The sequence below is a fragment of the Notothenia rossii genome, assembly GCF_949606895.1.
Source record: "Notothenia rossii genome assembly, chromosome: 3".
Taxonomy (NCBI): Eukaryota; Metazoa; Chordata; class Actinopteri; order Perciformes; family Nototheniidae; genus Notothenia; species Notothenia rossii.
In genome coordinates, this window is record NC_136901.1 from 24157938 (window position 1) to 24181136 (window position 23199).

Genomic DNA, 23199 nt, shown 5'->3' on the forward strand with positions numbered 1-23199 from the left:
CAAAATAAATGAATTTATTGAATATATTGTTGGAAGTAGGTTGGTCTATTATAGTGAATTCTGACTTGTTTTGTATTTTTTACATTGTTTATTCTATAGATACTCTTATGATACATATCTTTCTTTTTTATGCATGTATTAGTTTTCTTTTGTACTCATGTGCAATGCCTTGATCCCATGCTGCTGTAACCAAAACAACTCCCAATTTGGGAAACAATGAAAGTACATCTCATCTAAGTCATTTCACAATGTCAGATGCAAGAAACCAAATGAAAATGCAGCAGCCAGACCTCGGTGTAATAGACGTCTTGCATTCCGGTGTCTTCCCTCATGGCAGCTTCCTCTTCGATGTTTAAGGTTATCTTCTTAAAAGCTGCCAGGCCGCTCGGGAACAACTCTTTACAATACAAAGCAAGGAGGTCAAATAAAATGCTTTTTAAATACATGTCAAAAAAGGAATATTTTCTATCAAATACTGTCATTCATGGTTTAGTTCCGAGGTTGCATCCTGATGTAGAATATAATAACCTTTGACTTTGTTTGCATGCTGTGACCTATTATTGTAATGTTATTGTACATCTGAATCTGTGTTTAATGTGCTTTCTTTTAGGATATTATTGTTGGATCTCAATCAACCATTTGTTGAATCCCATAATTATCTTTTTCTGTTGACATGCAACAAAGGTACCCGTTTGTTATGATGAGTATTTAACAGCACGTTCCGGTAAATTAGCTAAATGTCACTGTGCTGGTGTAATAGTGTCCGCCTCCAACAACAGTCAGTGGACAAACTGACTTGTCTTTTATCAACAGCTGTTCCTGGACCACAATGCTCAACAAAGAGAACTGTGTGCTGTTAAAGGCCACGTCCTCATAGCAATGTAACTCACTTCCTTTTTTGAGGCGCCAATTTGATACTGGCAAATACATTTCTTATTTTCTTAGCACTTTCATCAGTCAACAGGTCTTCTGCTCTGTGTTTGATTACAGTATAAGTGTGAGCCTGTGTGTGTGTGTGTGTGTGTGTGTGTGTGTGTGTGTGTGTGTGTGTGTGTGCGCGTGTGTGTGTGTGTGCGCGTGTGTGTGTGTGTGTGTGTGTGTGTGTGTGTGTGTGTGTGTGTGTGTGTGTGTGTGTGTGTGTGTGTGTGTGTGTACAGGTGTGTGTGTGTGTGTGTACAGGTGTGTGTGTGTACAGGTGTGTGTGTGTGTGTGTACAAGTGTGTGTGTGCACAGGTGTGTGTGTGTACAGGTGTGTGTGTGTATAGGTGTGCAGGGGGACTTACTTTTCCTGTACAGGTATTCTGCAACCAGCGCAGCCACATGAACGTAACACATGGCCGCCTGTGAAGAACAAAAACAACCCCAACAGGTTTTAGTCAACACAAGATTGGAAGCATACATTTTATAAAACGGACAACAGCAAAGGTGAAATTGCGGTTTACATTTCTACCTTTATTATTTTGTCGCTTTTGTTTGTTCACAGAGTAAAGCGACCTTGGGTCTCTTGAAAGGCGCTATATACAATTAATCAATTATTATTACATGCAAATGTTTCATTGACAGTGACTGGTTTACTGGCACTGATATGCACAAGATGTATTTCAAGCGCATGTCACGTTGACAGTTTGTGACTCATATCTAGCAGCCACACCTATCATTTAAACTGGCAGCTGTACAGAATGTACAAAAACCAGGAAGCAGCCAGGTGTAAAGTTCACCCCTCCTTATTTATTTAAGTTCATTCAAGTGAAGTTCTTCAAGTTCTTCAAGTTCCCCTTCTCTTATCTGAACAGTAGGACTGCATCATTGTGACTTTACAAAGTATTCATAGTATAAGTATAAAGACTTCAGCTTCAGCCACTGTCTCTCTTGTTTACACCAAAGTAGGATGTACCAGCCGACGTTTTATTTTCTTGATAACCATAAATACACGTTTTATTGCAGCTTAACCAAATAGAAATGACCTCGACTTGAGCTCTCTGATTTATGTTGTAGACTGTCAAAACATTGTAAACAATTTGCTGCTTTATTCAGCCTGTGTCCTGTTGCAGCAGTAGTAAGTATGTACACTATGTAGGTATATATTTTATTTATGCATTTAAATGTGCTACATTATAGGAGCAGGAGTGATTCAGGGAGTAATGCTTCCGTGAAACCTTGTGGGCTTGGAAACCTGAGACTGAAGGACTGACTCACTGTGTACATCAGAGTCTACACAAGGGCAGAGACTCAGTATGCTGTTTGCTTTGGTGTTGCCACTGTGCCAATAGCAAAGGAAATATGCTTGAAACACTTTCTTTTAAGTGTCCTGACAGCTTACAGTTGTAAGTGATCGAGAAAGTGGATTTCATTGCATGAAAAGAAAGTGATCAGCGTGTGTTACTGATTGTATTTACTTGTTATTTTAAATGAAACTTGTTTTTAGGGCTGACTGACGCATTTGCAGAAGTTTTTTTTTGTATGTACACCGTCTCTGATAAATAAATAAAATAGATGAACCAGGAGCATAGCAATACTTCTGTGTGGACACAGGTGGTTGTAAATAGGACACCAGGTGAAGCATTCCGTTGTTACCTCGGAGAGATCTCCGTTCTTCAGGTGTGCTCGGGCCATGCTGTCCAGCCAGGTGCGTCTCAGTTCGGGGGTGCTGGCGTAGGACCGGGCCAGGCTGTACTGGAGGTCCAGCAGCATCTCCGGGTCTTTCTCATGCTCCCTCATCTGGGCCGTGGCCATCAGCACCGTGCGGATCCGCTTGGTCAGACCCTTTACTTCAGAGGGGAACGCCGTGGACTGTTTCATGCAGAGAGGAATAAACGTTTGAATACATGATGTTATGAGATAAATGTCCTTGGAAATTCTTAAAGTGCAGTTTAAGTATTGATTTGTTAGTCTTAGGGGACGTTAACTTCAATAACAGTGCGCTCTTATTTTGAAATAAAGACAGCATGAAGAGAGGATTGAAACCATAATCAGCAGCACTCACGTTGCAGTGCTGATCAAGTGATTGTGTAGGAAAGCCTCCCAGCATGCACAGGGGCAACAGTCTCATATGCACACATGTCTGAGTTAATGCATTCTAAGTGGTGTTATTGTGGTTTGCATTGCGATCCACTTTGTTTCTACATTTGTTGCACTTTATTCTGAAGCTGTACTGTATGCACGTTCAAGACACGAAATCAGTACCTCTACAACAAGGCCTCCTTGTAAGAGAATCTGTTATCGATCACCGTCGCCTCGTACGGTACATATTTACAGTTTAAACACATCAGTCGTATCGCCACGCCACATATTCAATCTCACAATGGAAGCGAGTGTTTTAAAAAGGGGTCCAATGGCTGCTCTAACAGGAGCGTAAACACAGACAGAGAGAGATGGATCACAGATGGGCTCTCTGTAGTTTTTGGGTTGAATCCTCTCTTGGCTTTGGGCGCAGCACGGCTTTATATGGAAAGATCTAATGTCCCAAACATTTACCGTACTTAATTTGGAATAACCTTCTTTCTTTATTTGTTTCTATATATGGTTTCTTATTTAAATCCTATTGCATTCAGAGTTGTGATTGGTCTGACTTTCTGTTACTCCTTTACCTTCATGAGTTTGTCACTGTTTGCAAAGTTGTTGATGATGGAGAGAGACTCCTGGAAGCGAGAGCTGCCGGTCAGCGCCACGTCGGAGATCAGCTGACTCACAGCGATGATGATCTGGACAGAAAACAAAGGAGCACAGTGAGGGGATAGTGCAGAAGAACGGGGACTGAAGGGAGAAATGGGCTGGCTAAGGAGAAGAACAACAAAAAAAAGTTGGGTAAACACAGTTCTACACCAAATACTCTGAGTGTATACTGTATGTTTTGAGTCCCGTGAGATCTAATGGAAAGCTGGACGGCTGAGAAACTCGGCAAGGCAGTGTGTGTTTAAACTGTTTAAACAACATCCTAACATTCTGCACCTGTATTATGAAAGCATCTGAAGTTCCCATGAGGAGTGTGTGTGGAAAAAAAGGCTAAAGGTCAAGTGTTGATATTAGTGTTGAGATCAGGAAAGACATTGTTACAGACCACCAAGGCTATGGGATGTTGAGAGATTGTTCTCAGGACAGATCTTTAGAGGCATGACTTCCTTTTCCTCTACTTCAGAACAAACCCCCCCCTCTACCTGCAGGTGCGTGCGTAGGAAGGTCTTCCTCTTGGTGTACTCGTAGTTGTTTCTCATCAGCAGGTAGAGCAGGGCGGACGCCTCTGCCCTTAGAGACCCCATCCTGGAGACGCAGCACTTGAGGACCTCGGTGCACAGAGCTTCACACAGCGTCACGCGGCCCTTAAACAACACCGACGGGAACTGAGGGGACAACATGTTAGGGTTTTAGAGGGCAGGGGTTAGGGAAAACACTGTTAGTATGTAGGGGGGCAGCAGGTTAGTGGCAGTGAGACATTAGGTAGGGACAGGAGCTGTGAGTCATATAATACAAAGGTTTATTGATATATGTATCCATATATATCATGTATATGTATTATGTATTCAATATTTATACTGTATAGATATAGAACCTTCATTATTGATATGTATATATTCACTGTTGGCGTATTTTGCTCATCTTCTTCTGCTGATATGTGTATCTTAATTGTTTTTGATTTTATTATATATTTTATGGAATTAACTTCTAAGTCTGATCTACATGCTGTGACAAAGAAAATCCCAAATTGGGATCAATAAAGTATATCTTATCTTTATCTTATATGCGCAGTAGCTAGTGTGTTGCTATGGCAATGCAAATCTTAAGTCCTAGGCTCCTTGAACAATGCAACATAAATATATATATATATATACGACTTAAAATAATACAAAAATGAAAATAGTGCAAAAACTAAAATAATGGAAATAAAATAGTGCAAGAGAATGTTGAAAGGGACCAATGTGCAAGTAATGCAGGAGTTTTTATCTTTTACTTGTGGTCGTTTGACTTCTGTTTAATGACTTCCTGCTTAGTATGTTTGAAAAGGATCCAAACATGCAAATTTAATAAATAACACCAACATTTTGGGGCCTTTTGAGTTCTAATGTTTAGAGAGGAAATGTTTGATATGTTATTGTGAGAGGCCATGCATGCAAAACAGAGCGTGACCTGCTCCCATTACACCACCCTGTGTAAATATGGCTTAAACAATTTACAACACATTGGTTTGGCCTTATTCTCACTGTGGTGTATGTGAAATTGAGTTACAATAAACTACAGTTTGAGTGGTGATACAAATAACATGTTACCCAGTAAGTTACCCAGGGCAACACTGTGGCTTAAGCTGTGGTTTAGAGAAATTAGATAGATAACCATGGGATTTGTAGATGATAAAAAGCTGTATCCATACAATTCTTGTTTTGACAGTAGGTGACTCAGAAACTAGTGGCTCGCACCAAAACTATAGTAGAAAAGAAGAACAAAACATGCCAGAACAAAGTGTCCCCTGGTGCTTTAATATCATTCACCACACAGCCAACAGTTATATTGCAGATACTAAAGGGCAATTCCACTAAATACATGCGTGCCCCTTGCTCCAATTTTGGGAATACGTGACATGTTCCCTCACGATTCTAAGATCAGAGACTTGTAATAACAAATCTAAAAATACACATGATTAAGATTGATTCATGTGGGAATATGGCAACAGCAACCCAAACAAACCAAAGTACCAGAGATATTTATGCTGTACATCCGGTCTCTTTGTCTATTACAAATACGATTTCAACGCACAATACGCCCTTCTTTTTTTGATTTTATAAATAGTACAAATACGTAGAAGGACTGGGGTAGACTTTGTTAACATACCTTGTTTATGAAAGCCCTTAGCGCGGCGAACACGTGCCTGAGGGCCGCTTCCGATTGGCCGACTTTCAGGAAGGTCAGGTAAACGTCAAACACTTTCTTCATCAGGGGGTTGTGACCGTCGCTGTCCAGCAGCTGGGTCTGACACACACAGAGACACTGGGTTCCATTTTTCCCTAGAGAGATACACAATCCCCATCCTTGTGTGTGTGTGTGTGTGTGTGTGTGTGTGTGTGTGTGTGTGTGTGTGTGTGTGTGTGTGTGTGTGTGTGTGTGTGTGTGTGTGTGTGTGTGTGTGTGTGTGTGTGTGTGTGTGTGTGTGTGTGTGTGTGTGTGTGTGTGTGTGTGTGTGTGTGTGTGTGTGTGTGCGCGCACTGACCTTGAAGCACTGAGTGAAAAAAGCAAGGACATCCAGGACGCTAAGACAGACCTCCGTGGAGATGTTTCCCTCCAGCACAGCCTGATGGTGGATCTCTGCTTCGGATGGCCCCGTCCCTAGAACACACAGAACAAGCACACGGGAAAAAACAAGTATATTTGAAAAGCTGTATGATAAAGGCTCACACAGACCAGATTATATATTAAAAAAACATACATGTCTCACTTTAGGGATGTTTCTCTTGTTTTGTTTTAGCACAGCCTTTTCTGATTCTGGACTGTTAAATTATCATTTTTTTTATTTAGTTCACAAGGTAAATTACCAATTTTTTTTGGATACAATTTCATGGATAATAATACAACGCCTTACGTTACCAAGTAACATTTTAGACAATTTAACTTGTTTTCAGGTTTGAAAACAAAATATGTAATTATGACACATTCATGTTTTTATGTGCAGTTGATCCTGTCAGTTTTTCTCTCAAATAGACCACATATTTCTCAAAAAGTTTCAGTATGGATTTAACACATGTATTAATGTATTAATCTTTCCTTTCAGCTTTACACAATGTGATTGTGTGTGTTTAGCATAAATCTAGGAAAGGCTTAACTGTTGAGTCTTACAAGAGCTGCATATTGGCTGGTTTCCAATCAGGTACAAACATCATGGTAAAGTGTATTGGTAAAGCTTTGTTTAATCTTGGGATAACAACAACTTACAATGTGGTTTGTTTGTGCTAGATCTTCTCCAGACATCTGTTAAGTACAGGTATGACTAAGTTAGATTAACTTTGCATTAAAAACCTGTGTGGCTTTCTAATCACTTAGGTTCCCCAAATCCAACTGTCAAGTGAAAACCATTAGGAAATCATAGGTAGGGAAAAAAAGCGTTAGATAAATTGTGACCCAAAGTTTGCATAAAAGTGTGTGGTTACCTATATTGAGAGTGAGGGAGGCTTCCATGGTGCTGAACTGGTTTAACTTCGTCTGCATGAGGCTGGCTCGGTTGCAGCGCATAGCTGGCATCGTCTGAGACTTCCTTTCTGACGAGAAAAGTTTTGACGCGCAAATCTCCTGACTCCTGTATGAATAATAGATCCAGAGTGAGAAACATTGTTCATTTTATAGAAAGACACAGACAGAGACCCTGCGGATATTGAGAAACAAGTTAAGAAGTTTCCCAGCATTACCGGCCAATGTTCCTTTTGCCAATGTAACGGAGCTGAACCAGACAGGTCCTGCAGAGAGAAATAATACAACATATTAGCAGGAGAAGGGAAAATGTTCATGTTATTCTTTCACCTTTTAGTTTTTGTTTTAAGCAATGAGAAATTCTATCTGGTGATCTGTACAAATACCAGGACCACTGTGTTCGTTGCAATTTTTTGTAATTGTTTTTTGTACAACTCAACTTTGGCAACACTTGTCAATAAACTGCTGATGAAATACTGTTGGCAAGGAATAAGTAACATTGTTACAACCAATGTACTGTAAGACGTCCGTGACTTTACATACAGGGTTGGGAGGGTTACTTTAAAAATGCATTCCGTTACAGTTACTAGAAACCAGTAACCAAGATATTTAGTGCCTATCATTCATTAAGCATATTCAGGCAGTAACCTATACACCTACAATGAAACACAAGAGCACAAACTACATAAGTTTAAATAAGAATAAATCAAATCTGAGCTGACAGAAAATGCTTCGTTTTAGTTGAACTCACACAGTTAAGGTCACACACACTATTTTATGAACATATAGGTTCACCTACTGAATTAGAAAAAGAACAAATGAACAAAAGAAAGTGAAAACCATAAAGTAAATTCAGGCAGTAAATGTATGGATTCACACTTTAAGTATTAGCCTACAGAACAGTAAAGCCTACAGAGACGAAATAAAATCGGATCCTTTTATATCATTTAAGGGAATAAAGTGACCTTGTTGTAATGTATCCTGATTACGTAATCCTGTTAAATGTAATCCTTTATTCAACAAGCCTGCTTACACTAGCCGACCACGTCATTTTACTGAATGACAACGGGCCATTATGTGGCAACGTTTTCTTTGTATTCACTACTCACTCCAGCAAACTGAGGAAGTTCATGATGTCTTGAGGGCTGACTTTGTTCCAGTAGGCCATGAGAGTGTCTGTGGACAAAAAGAAAGTCTTTAATGCATAACAAAAAACAACCTTTAACCATCATCAATCAAATCTAAAGAAATAGTTCAGGCCTCATGAAGAATGATGGGGAGAAGGCTGGCTGACTATCAGTCGTAAAAATCTTTGTTTATGTATTGTTGTGCCAACTTTCTGCGTAGAGGCTATCCCAAAATAGCAGAAGGGACATTGATGTCATATCCCGTGTGTGGTGAAGGAACGTAGATATTCACTGACCCTCTGACAAAGTCTTGACGATGTGCAGGAAGGAGAGCAGGAGGCCTTTAATCTCGTACGGTCCCAGTCTGCCGATGGGAGGCGCGGGGCTGCTGCTCATGGTGGAGTACCGTCTCTGCAGCTGCAACACACACACACACACACACACACACACACACACACACACACACACACACACACACACACACACACACACACACACACACACACACACACACACACACACACACACACACACACACACACACACACACACACACACACACACACACACACACACACACGGTGAGATATTCAAATCCATGATGTGGAAAAGTCTGTTTACACTTTGTTTGATACCTGTTTGGGGTTTTATGATTAGACAACAAGCAATGTTGTCTCTCCATAGTGTGTCTTCCCTATCCTGTGAGTGAATTACAGCCACACATTTCCCTAGAAAAAGTCTTTAAAATCAAGTCACATATAAAAAGTTCATTTTTAGAAAAATACTTGTTGATTCCCCGAAACAGATGGGAAGTCATGTTTTACTAACAGTGACTCAAAACAGAGTAGTAGAGTATTTGTGGTGCACTTTTCGGTCAAGAAGAAGAAGTGATGTCACAAGATTTATCTGGGATAAACTCATATTTACATACAACATTTTCTAGTAACTTACCCTTGTATAGGTTAAACTATTCAGTACAATTAAAAGTTCATGTTCATATTTATTTAGATCATTGTCTCCCCACTTGGTCAAATTCTTGCTGTACTGATCTTTTTTAGATGAAGCAAATACATTTTGTTGTTGTTGTGTTTGACTGTTTACATCTTGAAGTGAGTAAATCTGCATAGTAGTTTACCTCATAGGTCATGTTTAGTGAACCAAGCTGTGGCCAAAAATGGACACAGAATAAACCAGTTTTGATGTGCTGCAATGTACGTATGTAGATAGAAAAAATCTAGTTCAGTGCGTCTTTATTCAACATCTGGCTGCCTTAAAAGAGAGCGGATACACACATCAGACCAGGGAACATGATTAAGTCTGAGTGTTTTCAAGATGAAACCTATTAACAGCATACCAGGATCAAAATACTATTGACATTAACACAATGATAGTCTTTGGCGTGAGATAAATAAGGATTCATCTCATTTATTGTGCGGCAGTTACATAGCAGGAACTGTTTAGGGCTTGTTATGTTGGGTCAGTGTTCAGAGAGAGTGATACTCAACACTGAGAGATCGATGGTACACTTTTCAAAAGCAATACATATTTTTTTTAACATTATTCTCACCACGGTTTGTTGAATGTAGTGTGCAGTCTTCAGATTTGGATACAGAACAGCGTGTCTACGTGGCATGAGCTTAAGATAACCAATCACATTTTTCTTAAATAGTCAATCCTTTGCAAACAGGAACTGAATGTGACTTAAGAGATTCAAAACTAACAAATTGAGGGAGCGAAAGCCCAAAAACTGCCAGGTTAAACGGGGAAAATATGTAAAATGTTGCTTACACTTAAGATTATTTTGGCTGGCTAAGTATATTTAGCTTCTGCTCTATCCAGAACAGCGCATTGGGTCATTTCTGTCTGTTTCTCCGACTGGAAGGGTTCCTACCACAGTCATAAGTATGAAATACACTGACTATGGATAAGTACCTTATACAACCCTACTTAAAAGCAATGAGAGCCATCTCTTTAATACAATCTGTTTACCTCCATGCTGTCTGATGTCCCTGAGTCCAGAAACAGAGAGCATCTGGAGTCCTCTCTCCTCACAACATGGCCATTTTGAGCAGGCAGACCTAAAGCCAAAACAGTCAAGTATTGTTAAATGACAACCGATAGCAGGACTTTTTTTGAATTATTATTATTATTATTTGCATTTAAGAAAATATGTTTTTTAAAGGGCATACACAACAAAAAGAAATACATTAAAACTATAACAGATCAAATACAAGTTGATAAATCAGAAGAAAGGAGACAAAACAATAAATAGAAGATAGTTGACGGACAACAAATACATATTTTATTCTTATACGTATATTATTATCAACAACTTTGTAATGTTTTATGTAGTGTGCCTCGCCCATTTATTTTTCTGTTAATTATATTTTTATTGATTCTTTCTCAAGCCCAGATTTACTTAAGCTAATATTTGATTCAATAAAAGATACTCCTAAGTTAAGTATTACTGGCTTGATAAAAGCCGTTCTGTGGCTCAGGAGAGGTACTGTGAAGTCTGAGAACCTAACCCTAGTTCTGTCACCAGGGAAAAGATGCTTTTGAAATCATAAAGGTCAGAATGTCTTTTTTTACTTTAATCTGTCTAATGCAGGGGTCGGCAACCCGCGGCCCACGGGCTGCATGCGGCCCTTTAAGCCCCTTGAGCTCTGGCTCCCTTGAGCTTAGACAAAAATAAGAAGGAAATAAAATAAAAGTATTTGTAGAAGTATTTATATTTTGTTGAATGGTTGAAAATGTTTCGTATCTTGTATTTTGAGGTGATACTGTGACACATAAATAAAAAACAAAACGGTTTTAATTAGATCAACTAAAATATGCGTCACATCCTGCTACGGTCCCGCGCGAGCGCCTTTTCCTGCGGGTGAATAACCTGACCCCCGGCTCGATGAGTGAACTATGGATAAATCAAAGAAAAGTACCGGAGGAACACAGGATTTAATTCTGCGTGGACAGAGTTATATGCTTTCACAGCAAACGATGCTGGTTTACCGGTATGTTTGATATGTAGAGAGAAGTTGTCAACGGTGCTGCAGCCTTTACGTATCGAGGAACAACAAGGGAACAATCTTCATTCATAATTCAATGGGGTATGTAATTTATTTCAGAAAACACTTTTTGTTATATTCCATGGAATGCTCTTAACGTCCCGATAGTAATGAATATATTAAATGCTTTGACAAAAAATACATACAAAAATTAATCTCTGGAAGCCGTGGCGCTGTAAAAAGCACGACCAATCATCTGAGCCGGCCCGGCTAAAGTAACTGGATGGCCTTCCTGCCTGTCAGCCTTCCATCTATGCACAAATTTATCTCGTGGCCTCATTGATGATGCGCGTTCGTGTGTGTTGGAGGAGGGACTCTGTAAGAAAGTCTGAAGGAAGTGGCATATTTTTTCCGGTTGTGTATTTTCAAATTCTAGCGCACTCGAGCTGGTTTCTCCATTCTTACCTACCCTACCTCTAACTCTTTTTAGGGTGCAGCTATATGTTTTATTTATTTCAAAGTGGGTCCATTTTAATAATATATTTGTTTCCTTCAAATGTGCAGAGGACTCCCCAAGTGCTGTGTTTAATTTATTTTAAAGTAGGCCTGTGTATTATTTTTAATTCTCCTTATAGGAGTTCTTTGTTTCTTATTAGAGGTTAACAGTTTTATATAACGTAATAAATAGCCTAATAAATGCAAAAAAACTGTAGTTTTTGTCTGATATAACAGTAAATACAACTTTATTAGCTATCAAGCTATGAAATATGTTTTGCGGCTCCAGACAAAAACATTTTTTGGAAAAAGGAGCAAAATGGCTCTTCTGGTCAAAAAGGTTGCAGACCCCTGGTCTAGTGTGACTTTATGGCAATGCATTACTGCATTGCTGGAGAACTCTTATACACATTTCACAATAAATCAGTAGAAAAAAAACGTTTCTATGTGAATTTGTAGCCTTAAAATCCCTACCTCAGTTCACAGTTGAATTTGAATCAAATCTATGAAAAGAAGACGCTATTAAACATAGCTGACATTTTTCAAAGATTTAAAATGTTTTTGTTGTTGTGGTCACTAGTAAATGGTATGCTCATTTAAACAGCCTTAGGGTAAGTGCTATGAGGCTTGTTGTGTCTATTTCCAAGAAACAAAACAACAAAGTACAGCACAATCTGAGTGGCACATATCTTCTGCTTTCAGAGAGAGTGCTGCTAATGTAACATAAATACTGCCTCTGCTGTGATGCTAAACAGGAAGAGGCCAGATCCCAGGTGTGCTGGTTCTTTTCTGAGGATCCAAACTCACCATGTTCTCTGTCCATTGCAGTGCTGATCCTCCTGCTGTCTGTGTATGCGCTGGATATAAGGTCATCTCTGGAGCCCTGCACAACCACAAGATGGAAGAAGTGACATCTGGGTTACTGTCAGGATGTCAACAGCTATATAAACAATATTGCTGGAATTACATTGCGGGATTTCGCAGATTTAATGATTAAAATAGACGAAAGCCTATTTTGCACGAAACTGTTTGTGTGAATGCTCCCAAACACTTTCAAAAGCTCCTTAAAAAAAAAGGTCTTCTTCATGAGCTTAAAGGGGCCCTATTGTGATTTGTGTGGGTCTCCCCTTTCCTGTAGTGAGTTCTATAGGTTGTTGCGCTTGTAAATGGTAAATGGTCTCCAAAGGCTAAAATCCCCCCCCCCTGCCTGAAACGCGTCCATTAGACTCATTTGTTTACTTCTGTAACATAATGACATCACCAAGTAACACTCGCGCTTCTTTGGCTAGCGCTCCAACACATTGTATGTAATAGGCAGGCCTATTCAAATGGCGGCCCAGAACCAACTCCCGAGTGGCCCAGCCTCCCGTGGCCAAATTCCTACACTAGTACAGACCATGTACTCCATGTTGCCTAGAAACCACCAAACCACAACGCAGTGCGTTTTTTGAAAGTGCATTTAGTGGTGCTAGTAACGGTGGTCCTATGATAGCAACTCTATAGTCTCTCTCAATTCAAGCGTAAACGGAGACAAAACGGTCATTGGTCTTGTGGAGTAGATGCGCGCATTCCAAGTCAAGCTGGACCTTTTCGCGACCGACTTGAGCACGGGTCGGATGCTGCATTTTCCGACGCACAAACACATCAAATCACCGATGTGATGACAGATTTCATTGGGAGGTTGAAAGAGAACTTTGCCGGTCGATTGGATGGACTTGCTCTGCCCACAGAGGTGATGGGCTTTGCCAGAGACTTCTTCACTGTTGCAATAGAGGGGTACGTATCCACAAGAGCAAAGGAAGTGGTCCCCTCCCCTGCATCGACAAGGGGAAATTACACTGGAACTTATTGACATGCAGTCATCCGTAACCATGGCAGAGCAGCGCACTAACGGGCCAGCGAAGTTTTGGAGTGACGTCAACAAACAGCAGTTCCCTAACGTTCAGAAAGAAGCGATCTGTGTGCTCAGTATGTTTGGATCAACATACATGTGAATCAAGCTTTTCACACATAAACTCAATCAAAAGTAGCACTCGCTGCTCCCTGACTGACAGCACTCTTCACCAATGTCTTAGGATTGCATTGACATCCTATGAGCCAAAAATCACTGCTCTTGTTCAAAACAAAAAATGTCCCTTCTCCCATTGAGAAAGTCAGCGATGACAAATCACAAATGAGGTGATAGTAAGCACCTAGAGTAGTTTACTATAGTAGACGTGTAGTGTAGTATTCATTCATATAGTTACCCGTATCCCTTGTTATGGGTTTGTGCACTGAAGGGTAACTTGACAGTTCTTTCTGTATTCATTTAAATGCACTTTGTAATGTGTCTGGGTCAAATGTGACCAAAACGTATGATTTTTTTTGTTATTACTTGAAAAGTGAAAAAATAGTATTGCTACAGTACTACCTCTTTGTGTTGCATTGGAGCTCTTTAGCTGTTTTTTTTGTATGTGAGGACATGTATTAAGACTGCTATTATTGTATTCAGTAAATGCACTTTGGGATGTACCTGGTTCAAAAACACAACCTGAATATTTTACTTCTAAAGCGATCAAATGTAATGCTACAACTGTGCACTTTTTGTTTTTGATGCACTTTGAGATGCCTCCGATTCTGTTAAATTAGTGCTAATTTGTTGTGTTGAATGTCTGGCCCAACTGAATTTGTAATTGAATAGCCCTGGGTTAAGGGGTGGGACATCTCTAAGTGGCTGGCCAATCCCAACAGAGCCGGCCAGCTAACCAATCAGAGCAGACTGGGCTCTGGTTTCAGACAGAGGGTGAAAGAGGTGCTGCAGCACAGGCAGTATGAGCACAATAAATATGTTTTCAAAACATTAAAGCCCGGAAACATGTCACAGTAGAGACACTAAATATAAATATGTTATATATATTTGTAGGTATATATAACCTAAAAATGAGCAAAATGTAGACCCTTTAAATGTATATCTGCAGATGTTTCTCTGAATTTGAGTTCCTTTTCACCTTACAAAGACACTAGTAAGGCTTGAATCTTTATATGTATCTTGATGTAATAAACAAGGACTTGTAGGAGTAGATAAGAATTTTGCATTAGAAAGCAGTAACAAAGCAATGTGTAACCATGCTGTGGAAATCCAGGGTTTGAGGGGACTCACATTGAGGCCATGCCCGGGGCTGGAGGTGTAGGGCTGGGCAGACAGCTGCTTCAGATTCTGGTAGAGCAGCTCAAAAAGTGGCAGGTACAGCAAACAGATCCGGGCCTGCTGGTTCTGAAACAATAAATATGCCACAATGAGCTTTTTAAAAAACAAATGCACTGATGAATCATGAATTGTGACCTCACATGCTGTAAGGTCACAAAGGCAAACAAAGGGCACTGTTTAAGATAATATTATTGTTGGATCATGAGCCAACTGCTCCAAGCTGCAATCACATGTTTGTGCACTCTAAAAACGGTCTCGTTTGCATAACAGACAGACACTGGTATCTTGTTGGAGGTACGTTAAACCGCAGTTCATTGTATGTTCATAGTGGAGCTGTGTTTAACCTGTGTCATATCAAATATTAACTTTTAGTACCAGACAACGAGGTTCTGATGCAAATAGGTGCCACAGTAGAAAGAGGGGGACAATGTGCTTTGTCATAAAGAAATTGAACGTGAACACAAGAAAAGGGAGGTGTAATAATAGAGAGAAAGCCTTTTTGTATGGGTAGCTAGACGAGTGTTTTGACAACTGAAGGTATGAATAGATTGCTTGTGCTTTTAGTCACTATCCAAACCGAGTTATTCCGAACATTATTTGTACCTCTTTCCTTGTTCCTTCATCGCTCCCTCACCTTATATGCTGTGTAGCGGTCGTCCATGGCGTGTTTAATAAGAAGGTTCTTGAGGACGCTCACGGCCAGCTGCCGGACCTCGGGCCCCTGCTGCACGGCCTCCGCCAGTTCCCTCAGCAGCAGGCCCACCAGGAAGTGGTTACGGCAGTAATCCTCCGTCAGGCTGAACTCCAAACTCTGCTCTGTGTTAGGTCAAACAGGAAGTGTCAGTATACAAAGTATGGGCTAAAGTGATGCTGATAACTATGTATTTTTGATTGTGGTACTACCTACTAAGGGGAATTTTCTTAGACTAAAATCTGATTAGCAGTCTTGTGGAATGTGTTTGTGTTAGAATGTCTCATAAAGAAGTGGTATTACGGTTGTTCAGTGAATAATATTAGCTTATTGTACATACATTACTTTGTGCATGCAATATAATCAGCATTGCTCAGTGAGTTGAAATGTAATAGAGGCAAAGTGTGAAAAACATTCAGTCATTCAAAGTGCAACGTCCCAAATCAATGAGCAACCACGTTTACACACCACGCCAGAAAGGTAGAAATCAAGATCATTCTTTACCAATGCCCACATTAGGTGATGAATAATGTTATACATATTCATTCTGTACAGTATAATCAGAGAAGAGATACACATCACAAGAATCAGAGACGTGCCACTAGAAATGAGAAGTTGTCTGTTTCAACACGAACGATGATTTTCACAATAATGCTGTGATAATGTCAGGCAATGCAGGCTGGGAACTGAGCCCACATCCGCATTTACCTTCTGATTGACAGAAACAGACAGGCAGAGAGAGAAAACAGACACAGACAGCGAAGAGAGAGAACCGCAGCTTTGTGAAAGACGTTGCGTTCTAGTGTTTCAAGACACTGCGGAGAGAAGGCTTGATAGCCAAGATCCTCCCCCTCGACAACAGCCAGGCTCAGGCAAGTGAAGGGTTAGCCTAGCATTAGCATAGTGAGTTAGAGTGAATGGGGGTCCTATGAGTGTTGACAGGATGGTTAGTGCAGGTCAGAGCGAGGAGGTGCAGGTGGTTTGCTTACGGCAGCAAACACGGTGGCGTTTATGTACAGTAAGACGCGGTGAGCATCACCTACCTACAGGGCCAAAAAGCTCCGTCGCATACGGAATAAAATCTGACCACGAGCAAAAAAAAACAGAGAGGGGGGGGGGGGAAATAAAGATATTGGGGGTGAAATCCATGCAGCATTTCCACAGCACTTTTTTTTCACTTGTGGTTAGGTAAAACATGTGTTAACAAGTGTTGGCTAAACTTGTTTAGCAGACACCGTAGTATGATAATTAGTAGGTAATGCAGGTTTAACTTGCCACCAACTCATTTATAGACCTGTGTGTGCATGGGCCAAACAATCAGGCAGGTTCAGTGTGGTGGATGCAGGTCAGGTGGGGGATGGGTCATGTGATAGCTACTTAGCTGGTACATGTGGAGCAAAATGCATTCAAAGGGAGGTATTCTATCTGACGCTCACCTTGTACCCTCTGCATCTTGGTGCGCCCAAACGCCATGGGCAGGTTAAGAGGGATGAAGTGTTCGTGGTTGCACATTGACATCAGGAAATCAAATTTCATTTCAGTCAGCACCTGTGCCAAAAAACAGACATACGTGAGTGTGGGCCATGCAAGTTCTTAAGCAAATGTATATCAACCGCTGCAGCACAAACATAGAATTCTCTGCAGTGTTTTGAACTCAATCCTTGATGCCGCTGATAGTGCTTCTCGGTTTCTGTGTTTAATTTGTTATTCAAATGTCTGCTGATAGGCACGGTACGGCAGGAGATACAAAACATGTTATTCTATCATGTAAACAAGTTCTCCAATTCAGTTCATTTCCGTTAAACTTTACATCTTTTTTCATAGTGACTAGTCATAAATGCATTTCAATTCCTTTTTTTGTCTATTTACATTTCTTAAACACATTTTTTTATATTATAATTGATGAAAAAAACCTTTCTAAATGTTCTCCTTTATAAGCTTTGATGAATACATTCATTAATTAATACATATTCTCCAGTTATTTAATATAAAATGGATGAAATGAAATTGTCCTTAATGCTTTAAAAGTACTTTTGGTACTTAAGTATATTTTGATGCCAATAACACTGTACTTAAATAAGACTTTAAATGCAGGACTTGTACAGAATTTATACAATTATGTACTGCTACTTTTACTTAAGTATAAAATCTGAGTACTTTTCCACCACTAGTTTATATATGCACTTTTTTACACCAAAGCAAATTCCTTGAATGCGAAAACCTACTTGGCAATAAACCAAATTCTATTCTGATCAGCAAAAACATACTTTTACTCTTCTATAGTCCTCTTTTCAATAGCCTTAAAGTGTGCAGTTGTGTGTTGGCTGACTTAAAGGATGTACCTTAGGATCCTTGAGACCGAAGTGACACATGTAGTGGTTGATCAGGCCGAAAGCAAAGCCCCTGTTCATGACGATCAGGCACCTCTGAGGAGAGAGAGCATGGTTAGCACGTATACTGCTGAGGTAAATAAAGGTGTGATCCCAGAATAAACAAACACCTTTTTGAGGCTGAGATGATATTGTTGCGTTCTTGAGTTGTGTTAATAATGACAATAAGAGAGAAGCAATATGATATGTACAATTTGAGGATCACATCATCTCAGATAAGAGTTAATGGAGAAAACATATGTTTGGTAGTTTGATAAAACTACCTAACAATTTGCACCTACTGTACTTACATCTTGTAGCCTGCTTACACAAACTCACAGGATATATTTGACTATTAATGAAAAGCTACTGTGCACCATTTTGAATGTATATACTATGTTTATATGTTTCTGTATATTAGAGAGTATTGAAATGCATTCTGTATATTTTACAGTGTGTAGATACACTCTTGAATATATGTCTTTTATACTAAGAATATGTAATATAATAATGTTTTTTTTTTAATATATTTAATGTATATTTGTATTTTATTCTATTTTTAATAAATGTTTTAATTCTTGTTCATTGACTGTCAAAATGACAAAACTATTTCCCAATTCGGGATAAATAAAGTATGTATGCATCTATCTATCAAACTATTGTATTATCATGACTGACTTTTTGTTCCCAGATCAGATGGTATAGTTGAAAGTCAGTTTCTATGCACCAGCCTGCAGAAGTCAAAGGATGTGTTTTTAATGTTTTTGCAAGTGGCGTTCCAGACCTTGATGAAACTGGCCAGGCTCAGATTGATGCAGCGAGCTTCCTCCAGGATTTCCATGTGGCGGATGGTTATGTGCGGCATGATGGACAACACCAGCGACTGCAGCGCCTGGTGGAAACTGTCTGGGAAACGCTGGGGCCGCGGCATCTAATGATCGGGATGAATACGTAATGAAGCGTAATGTATATAGATAGCCCCTAGTGTACAGTTCCTTTAAACAGATTGCATTCCATCATGTTTTCGAAAGAGCAACAGCAATCACCTTGTTTACTGTTGCTTACAACCCAGATGAAATGCAGACCCAGGTATCAAAAGATGGAATAAACACACAGCTCAGTGATTCATTATAAGTCTCCTGTTATATCGTTGAGTGTTTGTATGGTTTAAATGTGTTGACATGTTTCGTAACATCACGTGATTGTGGGTTACACGCCAAATGTAGACATTTGAACTCTGTGTAGTGTCACAAGCAAGGACTGGTATTGCTAAACAGTGATGTGAAAGACACCATGATCTTAATGACTCAAAAGAAGTCACAAAATACCAACCTTTATGCGGCTGCCCTCCTGTAGATACTGGGCCATGGATTTGGCCATTGTTTCAAAGAAGAACCAAGAATACTGCAGACAAATGGAAAAGAGAACTGCAGTTAGACTACATTGGGTATTTCCTGATGTGCTTATAAGCTTACCATGAGAGAAAGTTGTGATGACAGAAAAACATGTCACATTATAGTACATACTGTATATACAAGTGCCATCTTATAAGCAGGCGTGCCCCCTGCTGTTTATTAATGGTACTACAACTGGACTGAGGAAGGAAGTTTGTAAATAGAAAAAAAAACACCTTGAGCAGTTTGTTGCTGGTGTTGAAATCAGCTGTCTGTTTGAGGGTTGCTGTGACGGCGGTGGCTAAAACCTCATGTGTGGTTACTGAGTTCCCCGAGGCAGGGGTGTTGGTCACAAACACATACTGAGAAGAGAAAATAAACACAAATCAACTTTAGGATTCTTTGATTTTGTTCAACCAGGTAGCAGAGTTAGTATGTTACCTTAACAAAAGAGCGCAGGTAGTGTTCCAGGCCCTCCTCGTGACATCTGGAGACGATGTGTATGATGACACTGGAGGCACAGAAGCAGGGCGATGTTATAGTGGGAGCTTTTGCATCGGTATTAAATTGTGTAAAAGAGATGTTACACTCTACTCACCGCAGGGAGTTGACAGCGATCTCATGCGTTTCTTTGGTCGCTGCTGCGAGCACTCCAAACAGCTGCATCAGCACCGTTGGAAGGAAGTTGATGATGACATGAGTCTCCATGGCATGCAGGCACTTTAAGAGAGGGAGATATAGGTGTAAGTAAAGGCAGGTAGGTAAGTTACAACGTGATTTTTAAAGAGCAACTATGTCAAAACCTTTATAGAAGATACTGAATCTGGTAATTGGGGTCAGAAATCTTGTATAATCTTGACTATATATGTAAGGGACAAACACAAATAACCTCAATAACATCTGGCTTTTTATTTTCTTGGCCTGGCCTGAACATTTTTTTTCTCCTATGTTTTGACTTAAGAACTTGTGGGATTTTTTTTTTGCCAGGATCATTTTTTTTTCTTTTTTTCCCCATCTAAGACATTGCTATTGTTGTTGTGATACTTTATCTGGCCACAGGATTGTTTTGTGTGTTATCAAGTTATGTTTGTATCAAGATAAGCATAATAACAGCTACAAGAAAAAAAAGCAGCTGTTCTTTTCCAGGTGAAAAAAAAAATGTATGTTAGACATACACGTACTATTCCTACGAAAAGTGAGTAACTTGGTGACTGTTATTTTGTCATGAATTTGAGAGAGAACCATGTGATGAGAAAGTGGGTTACCAGAATACGTTGATCTCTCCTGCCTATCAGTGCTTCCTCAGTTGTCAGATAGTGCCATGCAACAAGTCTGTACCCCCCCCCCTGCTGACTGACAAGCTGAAGACCTTTATTTGCCCCTGAGGGGAAATGAGACTGTGCACGGCCTGACAGTATCTCACCTTCAGGTATTTGATCAGTTCTGCTGTGTTGCCTTCTGATGTCGTCCTCATCAGCTGACAGTGCTGGAAGAACTTGTGAAGATGCAGGTCCTGCAGAGGAATATAACCATCATGTAAACACACTCTCTTTACACCAGCTACCAGAATGACTGAAGAGCAAAGTGATGTACCTGAGCATATATTGTAGATGCCACGTGGGTCTTCACTTTGAACAGCGTCTTGGTATTTTCCACCCATTTGATATCTGGTTGGGACTGTTGAAGTGCGCACAAATATAAAATGTTTAGGATCAAGTAGCTTGATGAATACATTACATATGTACAAACATTGTCAGCTCTTAGAAAAGTGACATTTTAATTTGTGGACATTTAGCTTAATTAGTACTTAAAAAACATACCTTACAAATCAAATATCAGTATTAATTACTAATGAAGAACCCTCTGCGTATATGATAGCTTTAGTTTTAGTTGTACCATTATGCCTGACCTCTATTGGGGTCAGTGAGTCTTTGGTAAAGGGAATAGAACTGTACCTTCTTGGTGTCCAGACAGAGGTATCCAGGAGGCAAGGTGGATGCTACAGGCAGCTGCAGCTCCACTGACTGCATCCTCCCTTCTTTCAGCAAAGGCATCCAGGAGTAACCCACTGGAACACATGAAAATAGCAGAGTTGGCCTTACTGTCCTTATATGGACATGAAATGTGAAGCCAGCAATTTGTTTATTTCCTTTTCTTTTAATAGTTTTGCATTAAAGGACACATATCAAATCAGTTTTAGACAGACACTCACCCAGGGACTCTACCCCCTCTCTCTTCTTGCTGCTGGCCTTGCTGCTGGACTCACAGCTGATGTGGTAGAAGGTGAAGAGGATATGGTGTTTCTCATGAACATGGACAGGCAGCTCGATCTTCACCTACAAATGGGAACAGGTCACTGTATTAGCTTTATGTAGCAACATCATCTCAGCATAGACATTACTGGTACCAATAGACTTAATATATAACAACAATATAAAAAGTTGTTAATGCTATGCTAGATCAGTCTTTTGCAGTTATATTTTAAATGTTTTTACACAGAACTGGATTTTATCTCATCAACAAGACATATTTACCAACCCCCTTTGCAGCTAGCTGGAAAGCCTTTGTATCTATTGTGACCACACCACAAGTCTAATGTCACTATATATTGGAATACAACTATTAAAGTAATTTCAGTTATGCTTCATTGATTTTTAAAGAAGTAAATATTCTACACTCATACAGAAATAGCGGCATATATTTCATTTAAATTCGGGCATCGTATTTTCTCAATTGTCCAAGGTACAGGGGCGGCGCCAATTGGCCTAGCAACGGCTTAGCGACCCCATTGTTTTGTTATGAAAATGTATCTATATATATTTATACACATTCTCGCGAGATCTATCAGGGGTCGTTGTAAGTTAAAGCGCAAACTGTTACTTGGCTAATGCTATAATTCTCAGAATGTGAACACAGATCGAAAATGGAAAGATTTCTCACAAGTCAGCGTAAACCACCGCGATCTCCAACAAAAATATTGTTGGAGCACAGTTAAGTGTTCAAATTCTGCTTTTACAAACTTGTTTTGGTTGTGCCTACCTTGCAAAGTAATGTTATAAGTGTCAAAGGAATGTTTTAATGTAAATATTAATTATAATATTGTAGCGTGTCCAAGTTAACAGTTATGTCAGTTATCAGATGTGCAGAGTTTAGTACATTTGTAAAGTTAATTAGGCAATGTTGTTGGTGGGAGTTAGGGAGAGACCGCCCCTTCCAGGTGTGTGTGTGTGTGTGTGTGTGTGTGTGTGTGTGTGTGTGTGTGTGTGTGTGTGTGTGTGTGTGTGTGTGTGTGTGTGTGTGTGTGTGTGTGTGTGTGTGTGTGTTGCAGCTGCAGCTAAACTACTGCAGCAAGGAAATCCTGGCGAAGTGCATAGCTATAACTACCACTTTTCACATTAATTCATATTGACTACCCAAAATGTTCATATCCAACTCTAGTGGTGTTCCGCACTTGGACCCACATTTCACTTGTGATACAGTATTTGTGTCTCCCTTAAAAGCATGCTAAAGTAAAAGTAAAACAAATCTATAATTAAGAAATATCAGCTTATCCACCAGGGGGCAGCAACACCAAATACATGTTTTAACCCTGAACACGTGCTGATTTTTTCACAGGAAGTGACAAATACAGAAACACTAAACTGAATTTCCACATCAACAGATCTAGTGACCAACAAACTGCTTAAGAATGTCATGAGTAATTACTTTTGATGACAGGTGTATGAATCTTTCAGTTAGTGTGTTTAATTATTAATCTGGGGAAA

The 23199-nt window shown here is 39.8% G+C and overlaps 1 protein-coding gene across 2 annotated transcripts in view; it reads right to left on the reverse strand.

Moving 5' to 3' along the window:
* The window catches only part of dock11 (dedicator of cytokinesis 11), a 63699-nt gene that overhangs the window by 13670 nt on the left and 26830 nt on the right, over positions 1–23199 (reverse strand). The window contains exons 20-46 of one of the 2 annotated variants that reach the window (XM_079673099.1): positions 21648–21771; positions 21391–21503; positions 21029–21112; positions 20859–20948; positions 20034–20155; positions 19877–19946; positions 19672–19797; positions 19374–19445; positions 18826–18972; positions 18015–18098; positions 17109–17220; positions 16716–16754; positions 15616–15797; positions 14934–15047; positions 12602–12677; positions 10284–10372; positions 8591–8711; positions 8277–8343; positions 7386–7433; positions 7131–7276; positions 6197–6312; positions 5821–5958; positions 4155–4337; positions 3588–3701; positions 2575–2790; positions 1284–1341; positions 291–397 (exon numbers count right to left, since the gene is read on the reverse strand). In XM_079673099.1, coding sequence (XP_079529225.1) covers positions 291–397; positions 1284–1341; positions 2575–2790; positions 3588–3701; positions 4155–4337; positions 5821–5958; positions 6197–6312; positions 7131–7276; positions 7386–7433; positions 8277–8343; positions 8591–8711; positions 10284–10372; positions 12602–12677; positions 14934–15047; positions 15616–15797; positions 16716–16754; positions 17109–17220; positions 18015–18098; positions 18826–18972; positions 19374–19445; positions 19672–19797; positions 19877–19946; positions 20034–20155; positions 20859–20948; positions 21029–21112; positions 21391–21503; positions 21648–21771 — 2958 coding nt within the window. The remainder of the gene's footprint in view (positions 1–290; positions 398–1283; positions 1342–2574; positions 2791–3587; positions 3702–4154; positions 4338–5820; positions 5959–6196; positions 6313–7130; positions 7277–7385; positions 7434–8276; positions 8344–8590; positions 8712–10283; positions 10373–12601; positions 12678–14933; positions 15048–15615; positions 15798–16715; positions 16755–17108; positions 17221–18014; positions 18099–18825; positions 18973–19373; positions 19446–19671; positions 19798–19876; positions 19947–20033; positions 20156–20858; positions 20949–21028; positions 21113–21390; positions 21504–21647; positions 21772–23199) is intronic. The other variant, XM_079673100.1, reaches the window with a different exon arrangement.